We start from the raw sequence: 22,405 nt of genomic DNA, 5'->3' as shown, positions 1-22,405 counted from the left end.
AAGTGAATTCTTTTCTGTGGAGTTCCATATCTTTGCATCCAATAAACACATAAAGTGCTTTTCTTATGATTTAGAACATTAAGAGATGAGAGTTCTAGCATTAAGCATTTATGTTTAAGTTTTTAAAAGTTTTTATATTCATTTTCAATATGATGGTGTAAAAAAAATGTTTTTAAAAGCTCGCTGTTCAATTTCCCCCTTTCCAGATGTGAACCTGGAGCCTTATATGACGTACGAGTATAGGATTTCTGCATGGAACAGCTATGGGCGAGGATTCAGCAAAGCCATTAGAGCCAGGACAAAAGAAGATGTGCCTGAAGGACTTCGTGCCCCTAGGTGGACCAAAATGGATAATCTTGAAGATGTGATACTCTTAAGTTGGAAGAAACCTATACAGTCAAATGGTATTAAGCTACTTTTTAAATTGAAATAACAAAATCCTATAAATCCATAAGGAAATCGAAATGAGTGTAATCTACATGTAACTGGCATGCATCTAACCATTAAAAATTATTTGCTGGTAAAAGGAACCTTAGGTGTGTGCCTACTAATCATTCATTCTGTAAAATACGCCTCACAAGTTTTTAGTCCTGGAATTTTTTTCTCAAACCCTAGCATATATTCTGAGCTGCTTTCAAACAAGCAAAGACTGCTAAGGAAAGGCAAAATAGTTTTCATATTGGAAGAAATTTTGTTTGGTAGTGAGGGAAAATAAGCATAAATGACTTTTATTATCTATGTCCAGAATCCCTTTCTTCAATAAGAGTGCGTATCGCTCAGAACTGCTTGAATATAGCAATCCGATAGCAAATTAAAAGTAAGTAATGCACCTGAACAGACCCATAACCAGTAAGGAGATTGAAACAGTCATCAAAAATCTCCAAACAAACAAAAGCCCAGGGCCAGACGGCTTCCCGGGGGAATTCTACCAAACATTTAAAGAAGAACTAATTCCTATTCTCCTGAAACTGTTCCAAAAAATAGAAATAGAAGGAAAACTTCCAAACTCATTTTATGAGGCCAGCATCACCTTGATCCCAAAACCAGACAAGGATCCCAACAAAAAAGAGAACTACAGACCAATATCCTTGATGAACACAGATGCAAAAATTCTCGCCAAAATACTAGCCAATAGGATTCAACAGTACATTAAAAGGATTATTCACCACGACCAAGTGGGATTTATTCCAGGGCTGCAAGGTTGGTTCAACATCTGCAAATCAATCAATGTGATACAACACATTAATAAAAGAAAGAACAAGAACCATATGATACTCTCCATAGATGCTGAAAAAGCATTTGACAAAGTACAGCATCCCTTCCTGATCAAAACTCTTCAAAGTGTAGGGATAGATGGCACATACCTCAATATTATCAAAGCCATCTATGAAAAACCCACTGCAAATATCATTCTCAATGGAGAAAAACTGAAAGCTTTTCCGCTAAGGTCAGGAACACGGCAGGGATGTCCGTTATCACCACTGCTATTCAACATAGTACTAGAAGTCCTAGCCTCAGCAATCAGACAACAAAAGGAAATTAAAGGCATCCAAATCGGCAAAGAAGAAGTCAAACTATCACTCTTTGCAGATGATATGATACTATATGTGGAAAACCCAAAAGACTCCACTCCAAAACTGCTAGAACTTGTACAGGAATTCAGTAAAGTGTCAGGATAGAAAATCAATGCACAGAAATCAGTTGCATTTCTCTACACCAACAACAAGACAGAAGAAAGAGAAATTAAGGAGTCCATCCCATTTACAATTGCACCCAAAACTATAAGATACCTAGGAATAAACCTAACCAAAGAGACTAAGAATCTATGCACAGAAAACTATAAAGTACTCATGAAAGAAATTGAGGAAGACACAAAGAAATGGAAAAATGTTCCATGCTCCTGGATTGGAAGAATAAATATTGTGAAAATGTCTATGCTACCTAAAGCAATCTACACATTTAATGCAATTCCTATCGAAGTACCATCCATTTTTTTCAAAGAAATGGAACAAATAATCCTAAAATTTATATGGAACCAGAAAAGACCTCGAATAGCCAAAGCAATATTGAAAAAGAAAGCCAAAGTTGGTGGCATCACAATTCCGGACTTCAAGCTCTATTACAAAGCTGTCATCATCAAGACAGCATGGTACTGGCACAAAAACAGACACATAGACCAATGGAACAGAATAGAGAGCCCAGAAATAGACCCTCAACTCTATGGTCAACTCATCTTCGACAAAGCAGGAAAGAATGTCCAATGGAAAAAAGACAGCCTCTTCAATAAATGGTGTTGGGAAAATGGGACAGCCACATGCAGAAAAATGAAATTGGATCATTTCCTTACACCACACACGAAAATAGACTCAAAATGGATGAAGGATCTCAATGTGAGAAAGGAATCCATCAAAATCCTTGAGGAGAACACAGGCAGCAACCTCTTCGACCTCAGCCGCAGCAACATCTTCCTAGGAACATCACCAAAGGCAAGGGAAGCAAGGGCAAAAATGAACTATTGGGATTTTATCAAGATCAAAAGCTTTTGCACAGCAAAGGAAACAGTGAACAAAACCAAAAGACAACTGACAGAATGGGAGAAGATATTTGCAAATGACATATCAGATAAAGGGCTAGTGTCCAAAATCTATAAAGAACTTAGCAAACTCAACACCCAAAGAACAAATAATCCAATCAAGAAATGGGCAGAGGACATGAACAGACATTTCTGCAAAGAAGACATCCAGATGGCCAACAGACACATGAAAAAGTGCTCCACATCACCCGGCATCAGGGAAATACAAATCAAAACCACAATGAGATATCACCTCACACCAGTCAGAATGGCTAAAATTAACAAGTCAGGAAATGACAGATGCTGGCGAGGATGCGGAGAAAGGGGAACCCTCCTACACTGTTGGTGGGAATGCAAGCTGGTGCAACCACTCTGGAAAACAGCATGGAGGTTCCTCAAAATGTTGAAAATAGAACTACCCTATGACCCAGCAATTGCACTGCTGGGTATTTACCCTAAAGATACAAACGTAGTGATCCGAAGGGGCACGTGCACCCGAATATTTATAGCAGCAATGTCTACAATAGCCAAACTATGGAAAGAACCTAGATGTCCATCAACAGACGAATGGATAAAGAAGATGTGGTATATATACACAATGGAATACTATGCAGCCATCAAAAGAAATGAAATCTTGCCATTTGCGACGACGTGGATGGAACTAGAGGGTATCATGCTTAGCGAAATAAGTCAATCGGAGAAAGACAACTATCATATGATCTCCCTGATATGAGGGAGAGGAGATGCAACATGGGGGGTTGAGGGGGTAGGAGAAGAGTAAATGGAACAAGATGGGATTGGGAGGGAGACAAACCATAAGTGACTCTTAATCTCACAAAACAAACTGAGGTTTGATGGGGGGAGGGGGCTTGGGAGGTGGGGGTGGGGTTATGGATATTGGGGAGGGTATGTGCTATGGTGAGTGCTGTGAAGTGTGTAAACCTGGCGATTCGCAGACCTGTACCCCTGGGGATAAAAATATATGTTTATAAAATAAAAAAAAAATTAAAAAAAAAAAGTAAGTAATGCTAGATTATCCTATTTCCTCAGGACCCTAAGACATGTGAGTTGTTTGCAAATAGTTAAAAGGATCTGACACTCAGATCTGGGTATTTCTCTGTCTCTTTTAGGTCCAATTATCTACTACATTCTTCTCCGAAATGGGATTGAACGTTTTCAGGGAACATCACTGAGCTTTTCTGATACGAAGGGAATTCAGCCGTTTCAGGAATACTCATACCAACTGAAAGCCTGCACGGTTGCTGGCTGTGCCATCAGCAACAAGGTAAGGGAAGGAGCCCAAACTCTGGACAGAAGTAGCCAGTGGGAAGACTATAGGAACATTCAGGTTGTGAATGACTTTTGCACTGTCAGAAAACAATATCTGCCTCAATGGTAACACGTTCACATGGCATCTCAGCTGACTACTAATACGTATGTCCAGAAGGAGAGAGCACTGCAAAGGAAATGTATGCACGTGTCAATGTTTCATTAGCTTAAAAAAAAAAGAAAGAAAATTTGAACCAATATTACCCTCTTTATCACATTTTCCCTCTGCCAAGTATATTTTTAATTAGGTTATGTTAGTCACCATGTAGTACATCTTTAGTTTTTGATGTAGTGTTCCATGATTCATTATTTGCGTATAATACCCAGGGCTCATTATAACATGTGCCCTCCTTAATACCCATCACCAGGCTCACCCATCCCCCGAACCCCCGCGAAACCCTCAAATTGTTTCCCAGAATCCATAGCCTCTTACTGTATGTTTCCCCCTCTGACTTTCCCACCTCCAGCTTTCCCTTCCTTCCCCTAATGTCCTCCATGACATTCCTTATGTTCCACATATGAGTGAAACCATATGATAATTGTCTTTCTCTGTTTGACTTATTTCACTCAGCATGGTACCCTCCAGTTCCATCCATGTCAGTACAAATGGTGGGTGTTCATCCTTTGTGATGGCTGAAGAATATTCCATTGTGTATATGGGCCACATCTTCTTTATCCATTTGTCTGTTGAAGGGCATGTCGGCTCCTTCCACAGTTTGGGTATTGTGGACATTGCTGCTATGAACAGTGGGGTGCATGTGCCCCTTCTTTTCGTTTCATCTGTATCTTTGGGGTAAATACCCACTAGTGCAATTGTTGGGTCATAGGGTACCTCTCTTTTTAACTTTTTGAGGAACCTCCATACTGTTTTCCAAAGTTCTGCCAACTATTCTCAGATGATCTTCTATAAATCCATAACAATTCTCAAATCATTCCTCAGTTTAAAAGTTTCTATTTAAATATCACTTTAAGGGCACCTGGGTGGCTCAGTGGGTTAAAGCCTCTGCCTTTGGCTCAGGTCATGATCTCAGGGTCCTGGGATCGAGTCCCGCATCGGGCTCTCTGCTCCTCAGGGAGTCTGCTTCCTCCTCTCTCTCTCTCTCTGCCTGCCTCTCTGCCTACTTGTAATCTCTTTCTGTCAAATAAATAAGTAAATTCTAAAAATAAATATATATATATATATATATATATATTACTAACAAAAACAGCCTTCCCTTGAAACACAGAAAGGGGCAAAAGAGCCTGGCATAGAAAATAAAATGATACCAAGATTTCTGCTACAGTATAGGAAAGAAATGAGCTCATGTAACAGGAGTCAGAATGGAGAATATCAGGAAGATACAACAGATGTTGGGGGATGAAATCTATAGGACTTGGTGTCAACCAGATACAGGGGAATACGAGAAATTGCTGTCAACTCTATGCAGGGTAATAAGAGGAAGTATCAAAGATGTTATTCAAGATCTCTGGCTCTCTGGCTTGAGCAAATTATAGATCACGGTGCCATTCTGCAAGCAAATAAAAAAATAAAAGAGGAAAATTTGAGTGTAGAAGAAGATTAAAATTTTAAGCCTTTTTTAAATATATATTTAAGAGAAGGAACAGATAGAGTGGCAGAAGAAAATATTACTTGGCACTTTAAGCAAAAATGTCTTGTCAGAGTCTGGATTATGAAGTGACTGATTTGCTGGAAGGATCCATGTGGGAAGTTGAAGCAAGGAGTTTGAACAGGGTCATTTAAGGAGAAGAGAGAGAGAAAAAAAAACAAAAAAAAAACAAGACCATAGATGATGAACACTGGGAACGCAAAGAGCCCTCAAAGGAGACTGGAAAGAAACAGTGAGATGATTTAGGAGAAAAATAAAGATCCATCTCACAGAAGCCAGCCTAGTCAGAAGAAACCAGGAGAAACAAACACACAGCAGCTCTGATTCTTTTCATGTGGTTACAACTTTATAAGAACAGCATCTTCACACACTGTGCAAGAGCCATCCAAGGAAAACATTCAGTCAGATGGGTCCGCCGCCGTGCATATGTGCAGCTTTTCATTCAGCAGACCTCCAGAAACGTCTCCGAGCGTGGCACCGTTTAAACAGATGGCAGCTGATTGGGCCCCATCAAAAGTTATGGTCCGAACGGTCCTAGAACAATTCCATGTCTTTTTACACAGGCACAGCTCCTGCCTACCAGATGCCAGAACAATTGGTTAAAAAACTGAAACCAGAGTTAATTCTGTGAAAAAACAAATGCAGCTAATTTTTATCCAAAACTGCATTTTGATAATGCTGCATAAATAACCGGTTGACTTATCCTTTTTTCTTTCTCATTCAGTTCTTTTTCCAGAACATTGGTAGAGACGCTATCAAGACATCCTGGGTATCATAGGAAGAATATAAAAAAAAAAAAATCTGCCCATTTATACTGTTCAAAGCATATTATATGCAAGCAAGTTCAGATGTGGGCTTTGCTTCATATTTACTGGTGCTTAAAATGTACAAAATCAGGCTGTTAAAATGCAAAGACACTGATGGGCCATATGGAAGAGAGTCATCAAGAGTTCTCTAGCAAGACAGTCTGCCCACCAGATTTTACTTGTTTAAACTGAGGGCTGCACTCTGCCATCAAAATTGTTGTTGAACTTGTTGTGATAAATGGTAGTCTGAGACTTAGGTAATGTATTCAAGGTCAGATTTCATTGTTTAAATAGGATGGAAGGAAAAGAATAAAAAGAAAAAAAAGGAAGAAGAAGAAGAAGGAGACCGTTTCTCCAAGCCCCTGCTAATGATATGCCAGGCCAGACAACAACATTTTAAAACAAAAGTGACATTCTCGTTGATCAGAATACCTAGTGTCCTATTACCACAAATTGCTGTTTAATTCCTGTTTGCAGGTAGTTGCCGCCACTACCCAAGGAGTCCCGGAGAGCGTCCTGCCGCCCAGAGTCACAGCGCCCAGTGCAGAGGCTCTGCATTTGAGCTGGAGCGTCCCTGAGAAACCAAATGGCATCCTTAAAGAGTACCAGCTCAGGCAGGTTGGGAAAGGTCTCATCTACACTGGCACCACTGACAGGAGGCAGCATACGGTCACAGGTGAAAAAAAAAGAGGAAAACCTACCGGAAGAGTCTGTCATTGTGGTTAGGGGGGCAAAGCATCCCAGGGGTGTGCGTTTGATATATGAGGTCACTTCGAAAGGACGTGTTCTCTTGACATATGGTCAGGTCCCACTTATCCATGCTAATCGAAGAGCCCACACTGGCAGCAATAAACCACAACAGCAGATAACTTCAGAAATAATTTATATTTGGCTTTGATATGCATTATGTGTAGGGTTTTTGCATCAGTATTAACTTCTTTTTTCCCTCAGACAAACGGTAAGATGCATTTTCATTCCCCAAGGATATACTCCTAGATAATGGGATGAGGATAGCCAGGAATGTACTGGAAGGCAGGGAGAAATCGTCCAGAGGCTAACATTTATCTACTGAGTGGGTAACTAATACACAGAATAGTTGACAGGTGACTGTGACAATTTGTTATTATTAACGTTAATTAATAGTGACCGTATTATTTTTATGGTTTGTTATAACATTTATTACAATTAACTGTAAAAAATAATAGTACAGTATAATGGCATAAAGTCAGATAATTACTAGACGTGATTATAATAATAATTAACATGTTTTGTTTTGAATGTCATTTCTGAAGAGAAGAGAAGCATTTTCTGACATTCCCGTTCTAAGGAAGCCTCTTTATTATACCACGGTTATCACCTGGTCTTATTTTTGTCATGGATCTCTCACTACCTAATAGTGCTTGTTTTCTGTATCTCCCCCCATTGGGTCGGGGATACCTAGTTCAATACAGTTCAATATTGTTCGGTATAAGTCGGTACCTAGTTCAATACAGTACTTCCAGTGCCTAGAACAATCCCTGACACATCTGTAGATGCTACACAAAACTACACAAATGTTTGGGGAACACATGACTTTCCCATGTGACACCTGGCACGTACTATCTCGTTTGATTCTCTCCACAAATCTATGTGGTAAAAAGAGTTATTACTCGCATTTTACAGAAAAGAATACTTTGAGATGGTAAGTAACTTAGTTCATTACTCAGATCTACTGAATCATCCCAAACAGTTGTGTGAGTTTAGGTTCTGAGGCCATAGGCAAGAGATTACAAACTTCCTTTTCCTCCATTGTCAGCAGCTTCCTTCCAAGGTCCCCTGAGTGAATATTCTTCTTCCACTGGACCCCATGGCTTGCATGGAGCATTGATACTAGAGATCAGGAAACTCATAAAGAAATACAGAAAAGCCTGGGAAAGTGTGCCTGAGTTTTCCTCAGAGGAAGCACAGGTTATACTACGCAGGTGGAAAAATCAGTTCATGATTTGCTCTTAATTCTATGATGCCCTGACACACAAGCAGGCATTCACTGACAGATGTCCACTGTCTTCAGGAAGTTCCAGAAGCCAAGTGCTCTAAAACAAGATTGCTGCTCTCAGGAAGCTTCCAGTGAGGGGCGCCTGGGTGGCTCAGTGGGTTAAAACCTCTGCCTTCAGCTCAGGTCATGATCCCAGGGTCCTGGAATCAAGCCTTGCATCAGGCTCTCTGCTCAGCGGGGAACCTGCTTCCTCCTCTCTCTCTGCCTGCCTTTGCCTACTTGTGATCTCTGTCTGTCAAATAAATAAATAAAATCTTAAAAAGAAGAAGCAGCAGCTTCCAGTGATAGGGCACACTGACAAGTTAAGAACTAATTGCAAATACAGTGCGACCGATACCACAGCAGAACTCCAAAGAATGTAGTGGGGGAAAATCAAAAGAATAACTTGGCTTGGAAAATGGAATGTCAGTTGCAGAGTTTTGAAAGCCAAGTTAAGACACATTTAGATTTTGTATCAGTAAAGGTTTCACAAAAAACCGGGATACCATGATATGGGATGTTTTTCTTAACACCATATGTCTCCTCAGCCAGCATGGGCTTTGAACTGTGTGAGCTGTTCTGATTTGCATTTTTTTAAATGAGCATTTACATGCCAACAGACTAAATTCAAATGTCATGTGTACACCAACAGGATTGATAGCCTCATTAATTATAAAATAATTGGGAGGATTTTTCTTTAAAACACCTTTATTCCACCAGTTCTTCTCATTGTCATTTTTAATGAATATTTTCATGTCAGAGAGGATTTCATGCACATCACTTGATGCCAGGAGTTCTCTTTTATTAGGAAAAATATTTTAAAGTTTTTCTATATGGTTTTACTTTTTATAAGATCTTAAAATGAAAAGAAACCTTTAGGATTCATTTGGTTCATCCATCTGCACCATTTTAAATAGATATAGACAGTATTTCACTTGGCAAGACAGTCCTAAAGAGAAGTGTCTTTGTCGCATGAGGAAGCAAAGTCCTTAGATCTTAGTATAACCTCACCAAGTACAGCCTCCTATATATGCTGTCCCTGCTGGATGGCAGCGGTGCTGAGCATTAGCTCATCTAAAACCTGAGATCTATCTAATGTTCCTATCCCTTATCTGCCAGGAAACATTCGTTTCCATAGTTCTCTAACTGACCAAATTCACTATGGAAGTATTTTATGATATGAATGAGTATTTTACTGCATTCGTGGAACAAACTAAAACAACCAGATTTACTTTACATTGCATCTCCCATGTTTGATTAAAGGGCTACCTGTACCCTCTGGATAAATGTTTTGCTTTTCTCATCATTTCCAAAACCTTGGCATTCCCTAAGTTAACAGCCAAACGCTAATGAAGTTGTAGCACCAGTCATCCTGGAACTTGAAGATCTAAGTCCTTAGAAATGACAGAAGGGAAAGCGAACACCTTGCCTCAGCCCCATTGTCTCCATGCTTATTTTTAATTACCTCAAAGCTTTAGAAACATGATCCCCTAAATGCTTTGTGGGAATAGTGGCGAATGCACTCATCATGTGAAATCCATAAATTGCTTATAATCCTCTCAAGATGTTAAAAAAAGCATTAAGTAATTGAAGACAGGAAGTCCTCAGTTAATTATTTAGAGGTGTTATCAATGCTTTAAGTAAACTGAAGCATTTTCCTGCTATCTCACTGAGCTGAATACCATGGGGACGAAGGAGAAACAACCATCATCTTCTCATATCCGCTAATGCAAACAGCACATGGCAGCTTGTCAATAAAAGACCTTTTCATATCATTTATTACTAAACAGGTCCGCCATCCTGCACAGAACAATTGGGATGTCAGTTATGGCATTGTTTCACTTCGGGTTACCACTGCTTTATATATGGGCCTCCTAGCGTGGGCACTGGGCAGAAGAGATGGAGAAAGGATTAACTAAATAATTAGGGCCACTGAGAACAAAATGAATTAATCATGTCCCCTTTAGCAGCAGATTTGATAAGGGCTTATGTGTCTCTTAACTCTGGGAGAAAAGTGTTTTCAAAATAATTTATTAAAAGTTGCTTATCATTGCATTTTCCTTGAAAAGGAAGACCCACCAGCATTAAGTTAGCAAGGAGAGAGCAATTTGCCTTCCTTTTCCATTTTCTTAGAAGCTCATGAAGATCTCCTGTGCTAAAAGAGCATACACCCTAAAAATGCAGGTTGTAGTGGACAGGCACTATTAATGTACTGGAACAGATATCCTGCACATCATTTTTGAAGAAAAAAAAAAGGACACACTTTGACCATCAGTACCACAAAATGTGGAAATTCCTTATAAGGGGATCTTCTGTTTCGATAATTCTGCTGTGTCCTCCCATGGTAGCCAGCACTTGGCTCTCAGCTCTCATGGAATTTATGATACTTTATCACAATATTCCTTCTTCCTGTCACTATTCCTCAGCTAATATGTGAAGTTTTCTAAGGGCAGACAATAGCTTCCTGTTTGCCATTGTATCGTCTATACTGTGATAGGCACCTATCAGAGTACTTAACATATTAAGTATTCACGAAGATTTGTTGAGTGGGTAAATACTGAGTAGTAAACTAGGATCTGAATGATTTTATTCTGTTTTGATCGGATACAAAAATCATACTGTCAAATACATCTAAATCTCAGGCAGGAATGGCTACATCATTTTCAGAGTCCAGGGCAAAATGAGAATGTGGGGTCCTTTGTCCAAAAATTATTTAGGTATGACTCAACATCCAAAAAACAAAGAATCCAATTAAAAGGTGGCAGAAGGGGACGCCTGGGTGGCTCAGTTGGTTAAGCGGCTGCCTTCGGCTCAGGTCATAGTCCCAGCGTCCTGGGATCGAGTCCCATATCGGGTTCCTTGCTCGGCAGGGAACCTGCTTCTCCCTCTGTCTCTGCCTGCCTCTCTGCCTACTTGTGATCTCTCTCTCTGATAAATAAATAAATAAAATCTTTAAAAAAAAAAGGTGGCAGAAGACATGAACAGACATTTCTCCAAAGAAAACATACAGATGGCCAACAGACATGTCCTCAACATCACTCAGCATCAGTGGAATGTAAATGAAAACTGCAGTGAGAGGTCACCTCACGCAAGTCAGAGTGACGAAAATCAGAAACACAAGAAACAACAGGTGTTGGTGAGGATGTGGAGAGAAAGGAATGCTCATGCACTGTTAGGTGGGAATGCAGTGGTGCATTTTGGAGGTACCTCAAAAAAAGTAAAAATAGGGCTACCCTATGATTTGGTAATTGGACTACTGGGTATTTGCCCCCAAAATACAAAAACATTAACCAAAAAGGATCCAGGATTGAAAGGATGGAAGCAGCCCAAGTGTCCATCAATGGATGGATTTTTTTTTAAATCCATATATATATATGTATATATACATATATAATATAAAATATATAAAAAATATATATTTTAAAAATATATATATCTACAATGGAATGTTATTTGGTCACAAAAAATAAAATCTTGCCATTTGCAACAACATGGATGGAGCTAAAGAGTACAATGCTAAGTGAAATAAGTCAGATAAAGACAGATAATGTAAGATTTCACTGATATGCAGAATTTAAGAAACAAAACAGATGAACAAAGGGGGAAAAAGGAGAGACAAACCAAGGAACAGACACTTAACCCTAGAGAACAAACTGGTGGTTGCCAGAGTGGGGGGGGCCTGGGGCAGAGGGTGAAGTAGGTGAAGGGGATTGAGAGTAGAGGACACTTACCATGATGAGCACTGAGTCACGTATAGACTTGCCAAATCGCTATATTGTACACCTGCAATGAATATGGCACTGTATGTTAACTATATTTGAACTAAAGACTTAATAAAATTTTTTTTAGAAAAGAATATATATATATATATATATATATATATATATATATGTTTTTGGGGTTTTTTTTAATCCTTAAGAATGCTTGAAAACAGAGCACAGAATCAAGCCCTGGACCCTACTCCACAGGGGATCTTGGCTCATATGCCGGGGAAGCCAGCCTTGATCTCTGGCCGTCTGGATTTATTGGCAGTCTGTTTCTTGAACTGGAACAGAGGAAGTCAACTAGGATGGTGATGCTGTGCTCAGAACAGCTTCTGGAGCTTGCCTTCAGTGCTCTCAGAGCATCACACGCAATGTTCCGTGCTGCATTCGCTCCAGCTACCTGAAAACTGACCGCTGGGCGTCAGGCCTATCAAAATACATACAACAATTCATTTTCTTTTCATTTTTCCAACCCCGAGGAAAGCTTTGTGCCTGGCTGTTTGCAAAGTAAAGGAATAAAGAAGAGCATAGCATCCACCACTATTGTATGCTCTTAAAAAACATGCTCTTAGACAGAATGTTGTAGCTGAAGAATTACAGTCAACAGCTACCTGGACACTAATATTTGAAGAAAGAAATTTTCCCCTGAAATCTCAGATATGTTCAGGTTTCTTGCAATCATTGTTTCTGTTTCGTCCCAAGAGCGCTAAAGAACTCCTGCTGTCTCTGCAGTGTATGTCCTTGTTGTCGAGCTTTTGAGCAGCGTCAGACTTGGCCGCCACCCGAAGCCACATTTTGTTTCTAGAAAAGACTCTGCCTGAGAATGTAGGGTAAAAAGCAGCTTTGGTCTAGTACAGCACCACACTCCAGAGAAGAAAGATATTTGTCATAAGAATGTTACTAAAATCAAAGGCAAGGGTCTTTTCTTGGACTATTTTAATAATACTTTCAATGTTGATCTGCACTTGGAAAGAGATTTGGCCCAGAAGTAACTTACCTGGGAAGTGCCCCTCGGGATGAATGTGACTTCTAAGATATTGGGGAGAGGGACCTAAACTAGGGCCTGGCATTTCACACAAAATATAGAATTAAGAAACAATTAAGCTTGTAACAACAAGTAGTCAGAAGCAGAAGTCATGAGGTCACCTCACAGGCATTTGCAGTGCAAGATCGCCTTTGTTTTGACGTGTTGATGCCCAGTTCATGAGCTCTCAACTGAATTCCTACTTGGAAGCATTGATACAGGAAAGAGTTCCAGTGGCTGCTCACAAACAGGCAAGAACTGGGATTGACTAACAGGGACGCATAGCTTCTGAGGTTGGGGTGGGCGGTGCTATCATGAGGAGGGGACTCCAGCATGTGAGCTCCTGACACATTCCTTAGTCCACTTCCATAAAACAAATCATCGGTAAATGCGCCTTAGATGCCTCTAAAGCAATTCCACAATATCTTGGTGTGTCAGTTTTGAACATCCAGATTTTCACACAGAATTATTCATTTAAAGCAGAATCCTGCTATAACCCCACCTCAGCCAACACTGCCAGGGGGTGCTGGAAGTTCCCGGGAATCTCCGTGAGCAGGGACACTCTGGAGGGCATCACTTAGCGAGATCCAAAGCGGGTAAGAGCAGAAAGAAGCGTATCACAACAGCAAGATCACATGTGGATTCAGGGGGGCCCCGCCAAGCACCCAGTTTGAGTGAACTCGTGTTGAGACAAGTTTCTTGCCCAAAAGATGTACGACATCTGATAACCACCTACTGAAAAGTTTTGAAAGTAACCCAGGCCTCTCAGCCCTTGAACTCATCACTGACCAAATTGATGGAAGGACTTGCAGAATTACTTATTTTGTAGGACTATTTGGTAATTCTTTAGAAAATAGCAGGTGACATGGTAGAATAACCAGATGAATGCTCTCAGGTAGCACTTGCTATCTGAGATTATAAGGGACAAACGTCTTCTCCTATTGATCTGCAGATTAAAAAATTAGAAACAAGCTGTTCTCTAAATCGTATATCAAATGTAACGGACACTGACATAAGCATTGGTTCTATTTTCCAAATCATATTTTTTATGATTCATAGGGAGACTTTAGGTGATCCTTTTTAATACACATTTACTCTTGAATATAATGTTACTTGAAAGTATAATTGTCATGAGTTTGGTTATAGTATACTTCTATCCTTTAAAAGAGAACATGATTCCCTATAAGGAAATTCAGTAATTTGCAACCACTGTAATCTCCACTGTACTGAAATGTTAAATGCTTGGCTTTTCTCCATGCATTTGCCTTTCTCTGCTCTATGACTCCTATCTCCTACTCTTTTAATTCAATGCTGAGCACTTGAATGATGTTTTCTTTTCTCCTTCTTCTCTTGGACTTTAGGATTCAGTTACAGTCAGAATGGTTCCTTTGAGACGTCTCTTTATTTCCCTCTTCTCATCCTGATCAATTCATGAGTCGTTTTCAGTTGGTGTGCCCTTTTCAATGCCTGTTACTAATATTTCATATATATCTCATTTTAAGGACCACCAGTAGAGACTCACTTAAAACGGCGACAAATTCCAGTTGAAATGCGTTGATTTTATTGAGTTTTACGGAGTCATGTATATGAAAGGTCATCCAGTTCATGTAGATCATTTATGCCTGAAGGCAGTCGATGCTTTCCTTACAGATTATCTGAACCATGCCTGTGAGTAATTTAGTCCTCTGACAGCATGAAAAATCTAACACCTAAGAAATAGGATGTAGACAATTATGGATTCAGATATTGCCTTCCCTCAAGTTAGTAGCAGCCTACACCATCATGCCCACAGTTTACGGGTACAGAAACTGAGACACCTAAGGGTCAGAAAGTTGGCCCGTGGTCATAATTCATAAGCAGGTAAGGGATTAGAACCCAAAAATAGTCTAACTCCACATGCTTCTCTCCTAACAGAAAGGCTGCTCTGCTTCAGTACATGATTGTGGAAATATTCAAAATGGAAGTATTTAAATATTTAAATACAGATTCCCACTTGGAGAGATATAGATATATAGTATAGATATACTGTGAAGATATACTATGTATACTGTGTGTGCATATATATGTGCATGTGTGTGTGTGTATATATATATATATATATGTATATATATATGTACTTCATTGAACTTTGAGCTACCTATGTCATCATTTTCCAATGTCTCAGAAGCTCTGGGCCATATTTCTCAGCCCAGCTGCCCAGACTTCTATCCTGACCTCGCCCAAGCTTGTCTCTATAAAAACAGTTGATTTTCTCCATCTATGTTCTAGCTCCCTTACCTCTAAAAGAAGCAGATAATTGCAGTGCCTCAGGGAGTTACCAAGGTTTTTGATTGTGTTAATATCCAGGAGTGCACAGAAGAAGGCCTGCAAGTGGTTTTCAGTCAACTTCAGCTACTATGTTTTTATGTAATTTAGTAATCAATTTCCTTAAAAATAACTCTGTTTCTCATAATGCATATTTAATTAACGTACAGAGCTGTTGAAAAATTTCAATACACTTTGCTGTAGCTCTTGTGTGATGGGAAGGCACAGGGTTTGGTGTTAAAGTTGTGCTTTTGTCTCTACCCCAGTCTGATCAATCATTCACTGTGGAACATTTGTTTCTCTGAGCCTCAGTCTTCTTACCTGTGAGGCAGGAATACTAATTCCTGTCCTGGTGATATTCAAGCTGAAATCTCTTCACTTTTCCACTAAACCTTTTCATGTTGTTGCTAATTATCTCAACCAGAATCTTGTAACTATCTCTAACATGCATAGCATAATAACAGCTGCTTATGGTCCCCTTGTGTAACATGGAAGTATCTGAACTTGTGTGCTGGCATGTGATATTATTAGTAATTATAATATTAGTATTATTTAGAAATCTTTTTCTTGGAAGTTACAGAAAATTCAGTTCAAGCAGGCTTAACAAATGGACATTTATTGGCTTGAAACTAAAAAATAAATCAGGTGTAGACTCCAGGCTGAGATGTTTCCAAGACCCAATTTCTTTTTACCTCTGAGGTCTCTTCCATTCTCAAGCACTATGTGGTGAACAAAAAACTACCAGCAATTAAGAATAAAAGTTCATGTTCAAGGCCTGCCTTCCCGTAGTCTAAATGAAGTCACAGACTCAATCCTGAGCAGCTAACATCCACACTGGAATGTGGAACCGTGTCCAGGACTAGTCAGTCCAGGTGGTGTCAATCCTAAACAAGGCGTAGAGCCTGTTGGTTGCCAAAAGACTGGTTTCCACAAGGAAAACTGAAGCTCTGTAGTAAAAGAAAGTGTGAGTGGACTCTGGAAGGTAAACGTACCAGATGTGGAGTTGTATGACACAAACTGGCAAATGTGAGTTGAAATGAGGTGAATATGTCTACCTTTGTTCCATCTGACCCATATTTCAGGGCCAGACACAGTCCTTGAGGATAAACTGCCCATGAATTAGATTAAGTCCATTTGTCCTCCCCTCCTTCACTTAAAGTCTCACGCTTCCCACTCTTGTCTTTCTTGTTCTTCCATTTTTGTTTCCTTTCTCAAGTTTATCACATTCATTCCTCTTGATTGGTAATGTCTTTGAAAGCCTGTGGATTCCTAAATGAGGATCTCTACCCAGTGCTTAGTTCTGCATCCTTTCTCCCTGATTCTGTTACCCCAGTAGCTTTAAGAGATGCATATTCCTTCACTAGACCTGGCCCTATGCTCTTCAAGGCCAACCCACACCATCCAATTTAAATACCTGTAACAGACTTCTCTGTCACACCTTCCTTAATCTATCAAAAATCCTTAATGAGCTAGCTACTCCACTGTTGTACCATTTCTAAAGAACTTATTCTGGTGTTCTGGGCTATATGTAAAATGGATACCACTCAATTTGCTTCAGAAAGATTTTGTAAGGAAAGGACAATTACTATTTTCATATACATTAATTTCCTTTTTAGTGGCTGTCCTCATTGCAAACACCTTCAAACCTCTCATCAGCCTTAGAACGCCTTTGTAATGACAAATTTGCTCTACCTTTTCTAAGATGCATCCTAAAATATCCTCCAGCAGTCACCACTTGTCTGAATCAGACTAGCTAGAACACAAAATGAAGAGGAGAATTGGGCCTCATTTGGAGGGTTTTGTTTGTTTTTGTTTGATAGGAAAATCTAGAGAAAGACCAAGCATTGCTTCACTTGTACCAGCCATAGTTACCATCTGGCATTCAGACAAAATCTAGAAAATATTTATTGTTTACACATTCCATTAATTTTTGTATTATTTTAATAGTGTTCTACAACTAGAATAGAATTGCTTACACAATGAATAAAGGTGGTCGGCAGAGATACCCATGGAATTATGAGGAAGGGCCTGCTTGGTCAGATCACACTTTGACTGCGTGTCATGGACATCATAGCCTGACATCTTTATAGAGCACTTGTATGGGCTTTGTGTTCTTTAAATATTATTTAACAAACATCAAACACCTACAATAGGCACTACTGAGAAAATATGATGAAAAAACCCTCAAAGACATAAGCCTTACCTTCTAAGGGCTTACATTGTAAGTGAGAAATTGAGCTATTCAGATGAAATGGTGCTACAAGGGTCTAGACCCCCTTTTCCAGCAGCAAGAGTAAAGAGGGTGCGTTGTTAGACGGAATCAGCCCGCCACTGCCGTCTCTGACCTTCATTCTTAGAAGAGTCCTCCTTTATCCTTTTGAGCTCTGTATTTTATAATCTTTAGCATTTTCCCATAAGTTTTTATCAAACATATATGGTTTGGATATGGCTTAGATCTTTCATCACATTTCTTATCTATAAATCAGGTAAGTATCAAAATTATGTAAATCCTCCATAGCAACCTAATGGAAGATTACAATCAAATAAGTATCTGCATCTTATCACTAAATTGATAAGGAAACACAAAGGGTTTTGAAGCTGAATTCTGAAGCAGCTCCAGCTGCAGAACATTATTGCTTTAGCAGAGAACCCACACGACTGCTCTAATACTAAATGAATCAGTTAAATTAATTTTTGACTCATTTAACAAGCACCTACTTTGTGCCAGTCATTATTCGAAGGATATGCTGGGATCTTTTAGATACAGATCCGTTTGTGCTCTTTTAGAGATTATGCCCTAGAGGGGGAGACAAACAATGAATATACAGAAATAATAAAACATCAGATAATGTTGAGGGCTATGAAGAAGAAAGTGATTTGAGGGAATAACAGCTGCTGGGTGTAGCGTATAGACAGAGTAGTCAAAAATCTTTTAAAAAGGTAGCATTTGAGCAAAAATCTACACAAAGCCACAGAGTGATTCATGAATGTCTCTGGGAAAAGTCACCTACCAGAAGAACAATATATGTGAAAATGTAGTTCAGAATTCATGAAAAATTAATATAATAATTAGTAGAGCAATGCTCTCACTTAGCCTAATTATTCAACATATAGACGAAGTCTTATTATTTAAGAAAGGGAAAATTTTTGAGCTTTGGCATTGTTTGGATTTTCCCAAAAATCAAGGCAAGAAATGTTAGCCTTGTCGAATGCTGCTGAGTTTTAAGGTTGGTTCTGCTCAAAGAAAGGACTTCTCTAAGTAACCTATTTCATCTTCACAAGAGCCTTAAAAGCTAGTTGCTGTATTTCCCATTTTTACAGATCAGAAGATCAAGGCAAAGAGAAGCTAAGTAACTTGAGTATTATATTTTTCCTGAGAAATTATTGAGCAGTTACTGGGATGTGTCATATTCTGAATACCATAGCACTGTCCCTTCATAAAATTATGTTTAATCAATGTATAAAGACAAAGCCAACATTCCCCCCCACAAAAAACTACAGAAGTTAAAGATGAGCTGGTACTCTATGGGCACACATGGTGAAGAAGAGCAAAGTTAAAAAAAAGGGGGGGGGTGGTATGAATATAAGCTGAATATGACTTGAGGGTAAAAAAATTTTGAATCTAACCTTCTTTTTATTTTTTCCACCCCTTCTCATATGAGAAGCAGTTGCAGAAACTAGGATGGTTAGCCTGGAGAAGAAAAGACTCAGGGGGCATTTGGTAACTGTCTACAAATATTTGAAGAACTGTCATGTGGAAAAGAAATTAGATTTGTTTTATGTCCCTAGGGGTGCAAGTGATGGAAAGAATTCACCACAATATAAAGAAGGACTTTCAAACAAAATAAGGAGAACTCTAGAGCTCTCTAAAGATGGAACAGGCTCTTTGAGAGATGAGTACTCTGATTACCTAGACAAGGCAGTCTTTTCAGTTACCTCTTGGACAAGAGAATCAGGAGAAAGATGGATGGGTGGATGGATTGCATGAATTTTAAGATTTCTTCTAAGGCTGAGAATTTATTACTTTATTAATGATAAATGAATTTTCTATTTATATCAAGATGCTTATGAAGTTCCTATCTCCATTAAAGAGTGTTTTCTGCTTTTAAAATTTTTGGAAATCATATCTACAACTCTGCATGTTACTTTCAGTGCTTAATTGATAATAAATAATCCTCTCAAGATGTACTTTATTTCTTGTTTGCTCTTTCTAGGTCTCCAGCCATACACCAACTACAGCTTCACACTTACAGCTTGTACATCTGTTGGATGCACTTCAAGTGAGCCTTTTCTAGGTCAGACGCTGCAGGCAGCCCCTGAAGGTAATTAAAAAATTTAAAAAAATATATCCATGATTTGGGAGAAGTTTTCATATGGCATTTTGAAGTGAATTCTATAAACCCTTTCATTTCAAACGAAGAAGGAGTAAAGTCGATAAATTATATTCTAGGCTCCCATTCTTCAGGTTTGGTTCAACTGTAAGCCTCCCAACATAAATTTTGCTTTCCGTTGTTTAAACCTCCTAAATTTAGTTTTCAGTGAAAAAATTATTATGTACTGGGATATAAAATTCCTCAAAAAATCAAAAGTTAACTATTTCTGGAATGCCTGATATATAACAAGGATGTGCTTGCTGCCATGAAGTTACCATCAAGTCAAAGACACAGGACAAGTACTTACACTTAAATTAAGAGAGAGAATCAGGGTGCCTGGGTGGTTCAGTCAGTTAAGCGTTGGAGTCTTGATTTCAGCTCAGGTCGTAATCTCAGGGTTTTGATCTCAGGGTGGTGAGATTGAGCCCCGTGTTGGACTCCAGGCTCAGTGCAGAGTCTACTTGGGATTCTCTCTCTTCCTCTGCTCCCCTTCCCACCCCTGCCACTCAAATACATACATACATACATACATACATACATACATAAAGTCTTTTTAAAAAGTGAGAGAGGGGGCATCTGGGTGGCTCCGTGAGTTAAAGCCTCGATCCCAGGGTCCTGGGATCAAGCCCCACATCAGTCCCCTGCTCAGCGGAGAACCTGCTTTCCCTCTCTCTCTGCCTGCCTCTCTGTCTGACAAATAAATAAATAAAATCTTTAAAAAAAAAAAAAAGTGAGAGAGAGAATCTGAAAGGTGATGTTAAGAAAGAACAAATGGTCAATAATGTTTTAATAATGTCTGGTGACAGATGGTGACCCCATCTATCATTGAGTAATGTATAGAATTGCCAAATAAATATGTTGTACACATGAAACTAATATAACATTGTATAATAATCATACAGCAGTTTAAAAAAATGAACAGAATGCTCAGGTTAATCTGAAGAGGGAGAGATTATAACTCATTATGAAAATCAAAAAAGATTTAATGGAGCAAGTGAGTTCTGAGGAAAACAAGGATTTTGACAAATAAACACTAGAGGAGATACAGAATCCAACACAGGTTGAGGGGATATAAAGTGGGATCATCACCTTGGAAGGCAAATTGGCAATGTCTATTAAATTTAGAACATTGATTTTCTATGACACAGTAGTTTCACATTCAGTATCTATGCCGGAAAATCCCACTTCCACAAATGTACAAGAGACATATATACCAGAATGTTTATTGAAACATTTTTGGTATTTTTATTTAATGGAAAAATATCAGAAGCAATTTAAATATCTCTGCATAGGGGAACGGCTATATAAATGCAGGTATATTCACATTATGAAATTCCATACCTCAGTTTAAAAGAATGAGACAATCTAAACATATGAAGAGGTAATTTAGAACTACATTAATGCATGGTATCTTTTATGTATAAAAATGCATAGAAAATTATATTCATTTCCATAGATAAATAAAAATTCAGAAAAAATTCTGGAAGCATACACACATAACAATGGTTACCAGTGGGTTGGGAACTGGGGTGCGTGTTATCATTTACTTTTAGAAGAAAGATAGGCTCAGAAGCTTGGGATAGTGATCAACTATTTTGCTTATCTTTATTATCAGCCTGTTTTAAATGTGGGGGAAACAGAGGCATACATGAGTTTCTGAACAGAAATATGATGTTAATTACCATTGGAGAGTCCTGAACTGCTTGTCCATTACTCTTCTAATGAAAGGGATTGTTGTACCTCAGAATATTAGACCTGAACTTCCTACCAGTAAATGGGGAATAAAATGGAAAATTCCACATATGGGGCATATGGCTCCTCACCAGGATTTCACTAATGATGTTTTCTATATAAAGAATGTTTCATGTCAAAAAGCTTAGTGTTCCTTTGAAAGGAAGAAACCAGCAGTGGATTTTTTGGAAAGGTAAACTATCAAATGGATACTTTGATGATAATGGATAATTTCTAAAGGATCTATCAAACAGTTTTGGCTGCAGCTCAAACCTGGTAAAATAACAGGGTCTCTTGCTTCAGTGTACTCATCAAATCCAGATATTTAAATTCTTAGAAAATATGTGTCTATTTTCCCACTTTTTAAAAAAAAAAACTCTGGAAAAAGCTCAGATTTCATGACTTAAAAATTATAGCTTTCAACAACACAGGAGAGTGAGATGAGAAATGTTTTCCTTGATTTCTTTTTTTAACGTTGTACACCTTTCCTTTAACACAAATAACTGTGCACAGGAATAATAAACTAAATGGGCTTTCTTCTGCAGAACAAACATGGATAAAGAATCCATTTTCTGCCTGTATAAGTTCCATTTGTGAATAACTTGTATGGGAAATAAATGTAGTCTGACTACTTAAGTTGGGGGTTGTAGGAGAACAAATCAACAGCAACATTAAGTTCTGTTGTTTTACTGTAACATGGAAATAAGCATATCATCTTGTGTTAAATTAGTAACCCAAATATAATTAATTACAAAATGCCTATTTGAGTGAATCCAACATAGTTTGAAAGTCTAACACTTGAGTGTCCTAAGCAGAAATGGAGAGAATGAAAAGAAGCATTGGTTCATATGGTCCTCTCTCATTTTTTTCTCTCTCATTTT

The 22,405-nt window shown here is 38.7% G+C and overlaps 1 protein-coding gene across 1 annotated transcript in view; it reads left to right on the top strand.

Annotated features, from left to right (window-relative positions):
• The window catches only part of USH2A (usherin), a 705,277-nt gene that overhangs the window by 550,703 nt on the left and 132,169 nt on the right, over nucleotides 1-22,405 (top strand). The window contains 4 exon segments of the mRNA XM_047705734.1: nucleotides 207-404; nucleotides 3,703-3,857; nucleotides 6,792-6,990; nucleotides 19,635-19,742. Coding sequence (XP_047561690.1) covers nucleotides 207-404; nucleotides 3,703-3,857; nucleotides 6,792-6,990; nucleotides 19,635-19,742 — 660 coding nt within the window.

Source organism: Lutra lutra, chromosome 15 (genome assembly GCF_902655055.1).
Source record: "Lutra lutra chromosome 15, mLutLut1.2, whole genome shotgun sequence".
NCBI classification, from domain to species: domain Eukaryota; kingdom Metazoa; phylum Chordata; class Mammalia; order Carnivora; family Mustelidae; genus Lutra; species Lutra lutra.
Note: the sequence above shows the minus strand (reverse complement) of the source record. Positions and strands in the feature narration are given on the sequence as shown.